We start from the raw sequence: 6,302 nt of genomic DNA, 5'->3' as shown, positions 1-6,302 counted from the left end.
GGGGGGAGCCAGGGCACAGCCCCCCCGCCGCCCCGCCTGCCGGCCCCCGAGGGCGAGCTGAGACGCTTTGGCTCGGGGGGGGGGGTGTGTGTATGCTGGGATTTTCTTTTTCCCCAGACGCGTTAGGGTCTTGGTAATGAGGAGGGGCTTGCAGGGGAATGGTGCTGAAGAGGGCTCAGGAGAGCACATGCTCACGGGAAGGGTACGAGGCATCTTTTGGTGCTGTTTGGTTTGTTTTGCTCGTGTGTGTTTTGCTGTTTCGGGTTTGGTTGGTTGTTTTGGTGTTTGGGTTTTTGTTGTTGTTGTTGGTTTTTTTTTTTTTTCCCCTGGGGTTTCCGAGAGTGGGCTGGGGTGGATACTGAGGCAGATAATCTGCGTGAACACCCCTTGCCGAGAGGGCTGCTGCGCTCATGACACCTTTGCTCTGTGTTCAGCAGGATGGTTTCCATTGTTCTCGAGGTGACCTGCAGCCTTGTTGCCTGGCTGTTTCTGTACACCTGCTTCTGCTACTGGAACAAGCACCGTTCCTACGAGTGGAGCTGTCGCTTGGTCACCCTGCTGCACGGGGTGATTGTCACCTGCCTCTCTGGTTACGTCGCTCTCTTGGATGGCCCCTGGCCTCTGAGCCATGCAGGTATGTTCGGAGTCTTACCCTGACACGTGTCCTTGTCATGCAGTGTGGACACCTCTGGTTCTGCTACAGGTGGAGCGGGGGGCTGATTGCTTTTGTTGTCTGTTCTCTTATGTGTATGTTTTTGGGGCAGGATTTTAACTCTCTTACTTCCTCTCTAGCCCTTACCACTTCTTACTGTTAATCCTTCTATTCTTGTTTGTTTGTTTGTTTTATCCATGTATATAATGAAAGTTTTCAGGTCAGCAGCTCAAGTTTATTGCAGCATTAGGTGTAGCAATGTGTTGAGAATAGGCCAAGTGCTGTTCATGTCTTTCAGGGTGTAATAACTCTTGGCATTTGGCTGTGGGGTTTTGTTTGCTGTTTTCTGTCACTAAATCTCAAATAGTTCTGCTGATGGGGGTCAGGCTTTCCGCCTCTGCTTTCTAAAAGGGTGGAGAGAGAAAGAGAAACAGAAGTGTGGCAGGATGGGATGGCCTGCCTGGGTATGCTGGGCAGGCTGAAGTTTTAGCCCATAGGATCAGGCTGGAAACTAAGGAGGAAAGAGGCATACTCACAACCTTTATTGCTGCATATTGTAAAAGAATGTCTTAAATAAGACCCCAGGCTCATGTACATCTTTCATTTCAGGTTCACCAAACACATCTCTTCAGATCCATGTGCTGTCCCTGACCTTGGGTTACTTTATCTTTGACCTGGGCTGGTGCCTATATTTCCAGACAGAGGGGGTCCTAATGCTGTTCCATCACACGCTGAGCATCTGCGGCATGATCATGGTGCTGGGGCTCGGGAAGTCTGCTACAGAAGTCAATGCCGTTGTATTTGTGAGCGAGATCACCAACCCACTGCTCCAGACCCGTTGGTTTCTGCGGGAAATGGGGTGTTACCACACTTTCCTGGGAGAGGTGGTGGATTTCTTCTTTGTGTTCCTCTTCCTGGTGCTGCGAATCGGGGTAGGAGCTTTGATCCTGTATGCGATGGTGACATCTCCTGATCCCAGCTGGCTCCTGAAGGCTGGAGGCCTGGCCATGTACATTGTATCTTTGGGGTTCATGGTTGAAATATGCCGCTTTGTCAAGAGGAAAATGATGAAAAAATATCATTCCTGGACAAGCCTGAGGAGTAAGAATGCACCTGTGAAAACTAATGGGCACTTGAGAGCTCATTAATGGGTTGTGGATGACAATCCCTTGGGCTAGAGTCCTGGCTACTGAAGACTATTTCTGTGAAAAGATCTCCTAAAAGTGATGTGGAATTGACTTTCTGGCACTGGCAGTGGTCTGCTACCCCTGGAGGAGATGAATCAGCGCTAGGAACATGGGAGAGCTGAAGGAAGAGGGGTTTGAGTGGAAACTGAGGAACCTGACATGTCTACTGAACTCTGATTCCCTGACTTCTCCACCAATGGCACAGTCTCAGCAAAGGTGGCAATGCCAGACCTATTCAGTCTACAACCAATAATTGCACAATCTGTATGTTCTGTACTCATTTTGGAGGTAGAATTATTTTGTACTGTAGAGCCAGAAAATCAAATCTGAAAAATCCTGTCTTCCTGCCAGTGGGACCAGGTAGGGGTGTGACCTAGCAAAAATTTACTGAGCCTCACTCTCCCTTAATCCTGGAGTTGGACAACATGCTTGACTAAGTACTTGGATGAAGGCCTCTGAACAAGATTCAAGTGCTTGCAGGGGTATAGTGGAGTTGTCCTTTGAGCGTGTGAAGTGATGGTACTTGAGGTGAGACAGTGTTTTACCTCATTATTTGTAATGATACATTTCCTTTTTTTTCTTTTTTTAAAATACTTGCATTCAAGCAGATACTGATCTTAGAGCAGTGTGACTTCACTGGGATTGACTCAGGCCCTTGCAAACTAGAGTAAAAAATTAGACTTGTGCCAATAAACTCCATAAGCAGGTGTTCACCTAGCCTTGGATTGCTTTAAAAAGAATAAAAATCAGGCACTTTGTGGGTGAGAGATGATAGAGAAGAGCCCTCTCTGGATGCTTTTTCTGTTCTGGGGTTGGCTCATTTACAAGTCGCTTAAGCTGAATGCATGGCTAACGAGTCTAAGTGACTATATTTTCAGGGGTGACTAATGTTCAGGCAGATCTCAGTGTAACATCTGCTCCCATACCAGCAGGTCTCAGAGTATGGACCAGTTCTCTTGGTTTTTTTACCTCTCAGAATCATGTTCTGACATTCCCTCTGGGGTTTTAATGTGAATTTCCCTCTATTTAAGGCTGCAGTTCAGACTTACTCTCCCATAAAAGCCTCACTTACAGCTGAGAAACAAATGGGCTTGTGTTGCCCTCAGGCTTAGCAAGGCTGGTTGCCTTTCCTTCCTGCTTTCAAAGACCTTGTTTAGAGGAGCTTCTTTATGGAGCTAAAGAGCCCCTGAAACAGCCTGTGTGGCTCTTGCTCAAGTGAGGTGTCACCCCTGCTGCAGAGATGAAGGAGAGGAGCAGAGGGAATACAGCTGCTGTGGGGATGCAGCCTTACTAGTTCCTCCATGCCTCTTATCTCACTGACTCTGGCACTGTTCAGGGCAGATATCTGCCTTGGCTGAGGGTTAGAATAAGGTGTCTGGAGAGATTAGAAAATGACATGAAATAACCTAACTTTTGACGTGCCCTCTGAATGCATTGCAGCTGTGAATCCAGGCAAGATAGCAGGCTAATACGTTTTTCTAAACAGGAGCCTTGCACTCCTGATAGGTTGCCAGCATGGCTGTGGAGGGCTGGCCTCGTGAGGTATGGTCTTGCCAGAGTCACTGTGCTCTTCCGAAAAATCCGATGAGTGATGAGACTTCTAATAAAGTTATGTTCTCTTTTTAAAAAGAAACGGTTGCTGTAATGTTCTTTTGTTCCAGGTCTTGAGGAGGCAGCTGAAGTTAATGCTGAGGAAAACAGGCCTGAGGGTAGCCTAAGCATGCTAAGGCTAGTAGTCATTGACAAAGCTCTGGCTCATGCCCTTCGTGCAGTTCAGGAAGGAGTAAGCTGGTGGGGAAACAAGCACAGATGGAGCCATGTGCTGTGGAGCTCAGGCTTGAGATGTGAAGGATAGATGAGGGTCAGCTGAAGCTCAGATTTGTGACTAATGTACCCATAACCTGCCTTGCCAATGAATCACGGTCAGTATCGCAGGGAACTTAAGAATGGGCCATTAAACTGAGGTGTTTGCTCTTGATAGACACGAGGTCACAGGGTAACTGTTAAATTCTAGTCATGGCCCACATCGCAGGTTCCCTTTCTTTTTCTGCAGCACCAATGCCTCTCCGTTGCTGCGTTTCATCCTAGGAATGACAAATTCAGAAGGCTTGGGTTGCAAGGTGGTTTGCCTACACTATCTTTGGAGAAGCAATTGAAAGCGTGAAAACACCTTTGGTGTTATGAGATGTCCTGAGCCACTGCTGAGTGGCTGTTTCCAGCTGAGAACCTGCCACTGCTGGGCCAGGACTCTGCTGTCTGGAGTGGAGGTGGGTCTGGGCTTGGCTTCCAACAAGCAAACTCTCTTCCTTCAGCTGAGGGACAATAACCCAGTGCACCCAGCTTGCTTGCATACAAAACAGAACTGACGGTAGTTATCCTGTGAGATTTGAAGCAAAGTAAGTGCCCTCAGGTGGTCATGCACCACATCTCATCTAAGGATAGTTTTAGCGTTAAACTCTCTAATGTGATGCTTGAAAAGCATCTGGCTCCACCCTCAGTATCCCATTGGATTTCTTATTCGCTAACATTTCAAAGAATGTAATTTTTAATACAGGTGCCTGATTTTTATCTGTCAAACGTCCTTGAGGGCTTTTACAGCCACAAAAAGTGAGCATCAGTCTTGGCCTATCAGTGAGGAAGGCCATTGGGCTCTCGTGTATTTCCAGTTCTCATGTATTTCCAGTTTATTTTTGGACAAGAAGTCTCCCAGTGTTGGCAAGTTAATACCTTCTGTGACCTGTTGGTACTGTAAGCTCTTGTTAGAATAGGTACAGAAAGAAGACAAGAGGAAAGAACGTACTGCTGAGGGAGGATGTAGCTATACTAAAAGGGGTAGCAGTGTGAGCAGAGGTTCCCGTCCTGAGCTGTTTTGCTGAATGGAATTCATCTGCAGGCAAACTGAGCCAGTGCAACTCAGCCTGCCTATTTAAATGGCTGACTCTGCACAAAGCAAACAAGAAAATTAGTGTATAAGCTGCACCTAACTTCTGGTACAATCCACTGGGAGATGATTTAACTTGCCGCCTTGCATCTCGCTAGATGCAAATTTTGCACACTGTATGATCTAGGACAAAACCACCCACAACTCCTTCTCTACATTCTACCTCGGGCATTAAATGGTCCTTGCCTTGTTAGGACTTTCAGAGTGCTCTTCCGTGACCATCTCTGTTGTTCTTCCTGGCTGCCCAGTTTCTGTGCTATGAGTCAATGTTAGCCCTATAGCTTTCTGTCTGTCAACGCTTCTTTATCCGAAGCTTTAATACTAGAACATCTCCATCTCAGTCATTATTGAGGCTGTTGGAGGGGGCCTGGTGCCTGGTCTAGCAAAGGTGGGGGAAAGCAAGATGAGACCTAAGATTTGTCAGAGAAGCAAATGCACTGTTAATGCCGGTGAGGATGTTGTGCTGAAACAGCTGAAGAATGAGCGTCTTGTAGCAATAGGAACCTGTGCCTGGCCTGAACTGGGAAAGTAAGATAGAGATCCAGTTGAAAATGGGCTTATTACAAGTGCTGTAAGAGGCAGGACAAGCAACTGCCGCCACCTGTATTTCAAAAGGTAAAACTTGACAGGATGAAGGAAAAAAAACAACCCTACTTCTGGGTGTGAGAGGTTGTTTCGGTTGCAGCTTACGAAAGGAGTGAGTGTGTTGGTTGGAGGAACATTTGTGTAAGCTACTTTAGGTGTCCTGCATAAGCCCTGTATTTTGCTGCTCTGTGGATGCAGATGGAGGCGGGCGAGAGAAAAGATGTGGTTTAGCATTGAATGCTTGTAGCGAGAAGAAATTGCTAGGCTTTGTAACTGCTGCATAAGCATTGGATGAGAGGGTATGTTTCGGGCAGGGCTGTGTGCTTTCCCAGCCTGCCGAAGCTGCAAGCTCTGTGCTGCGCCTGGATGCTAAACCCCGCGGGGTACGCTACCTTGCAGCGGGTGCTATCCTGACACGGTTTTGCAAGTTCTGCAGAACGGCGGGTTCGCGCCAGGCGCTGCCTGGGTGCGAGCGGAGCGCGGCCAGGTCTGCCTGCCTGCAGCCCCTTCTCTCCGGGACGCGTGAGATGACTGGAGCGGGTCCCGGGTGCGTGGGACCGATCTCCCGTGCCCACAGACTAAAGCGATGATGCCCTGGGTGGGTGCGTGTGCCGGGTGAGAACCTGACCTGCCTCTCGTTCGGGGAGCGACAGCCTCCCGGGCGCTGAAGCCAGGTCCTCCCCGCCTGACAGAGACCCGCCGGGTAGAGCAGTGGGGGCCAGACCCCGAGGCCGCCAGCCCCTCGGCTGGGTTTAGGAGCCATGCGGCCCCCTCCTTCCCTCCCTCTCTCCTTCCCGCCGCCCTTGCCGTCCCTCCTCCTCGCCAGCAGGTGCCCCTCGGCCGCCGCCGCTTCCTCTTCCCGGGTGGCGGAGGTAGGCCGGGCCGGCCCGGGCCGGCCCCAGCAGCGGCGTCCCTTCAGGTGGGTGCGCGGGGCCGG

General features: G+C 49.4%; 2 protein-coding genes across 8 annotated transcripts in view; both read left to right on the top strand.

Moving 5' to 3' along the window:
- The window catches only part of LOC104840478 (transmembrane protein 136-like), a 2,085-nt gene extending 262 nt beyond the window's left edge, over window positions 1–1,823 (top strand). Inside the window, exons 1-3 of one of the 2 annotated variants that reach the window (XM_010581434.1) lie at window positions 34–202; window positions 438–634; window positions 1,262–1,823. In XM_010581434.1, coding sequence (XP_010579736.1) covers window positions 159–202; window positions 438–634; window positions 1,262–1,800 — 780 coding nt within the window. In that variant the 5' untranslated portion in view covers window positions 34–158 and the 3' untranslated portion in view covers window positions 1,801–1,823. Of the gene's footprint in view, window positions 1–33; window positions 203–437; window positions 635–1,261 lie in introns of those variants that run through there. The other variant, XM_010581435.1, reaches the window with a different exon arrangement.
- Window positions 1,824–1,957: 134 nt separating this feature from the next.
- The window catches only part of TMEM136 (transmembrane protein 136), a 14,894-nt gene continuing 10,549 nt past the window's right edge, over window positions 1,958–6,302 (top strand). For 2 of the 6 annotated variants that reach the window (XR_775268.1, XM_010581436.1), the window contains exon 1: window positions 5,874–6,284. Coding sequence is in view for 2 of the 6 variants with exons in the window: in XM_010581436.1 (XP_010579738.1) it covers window positions 6,127–6,284 (158 nt within the window). In the remaining 4 variants the exon portion in view is untranslated. Of the gene's footprint in view, window positions 2,039–2,103; window positions 2,368–5,873; window positions 6,285–6,302 lie in introns of those variants that run through there. The other 4 variants (XM_010581439.1, XM_010581441.1, XM_010581438.1 and 1 more) reach the window with 4 other exon arrangements.

This window comes from Haliaeetus leucocephalus, unplaced genomic scaffold (assembly GCF_000737465.1).
Source record: "Haliaeetus leucocephalus isolate CR32 unplaced genomic scaffold, Haliaeetus_leucocephalus-4.0 Scaffold773, whole genome shotgun sequence".
NCBI lineage: Eukaryota > Metazoa > Chordata > Aves > Accipitriformes > Accipitridae > Haliaeetus > Haliaeetus leucocephalus.
This window is presented reverse-complemented; position numbering and strand designations above follow the sequence as displayed.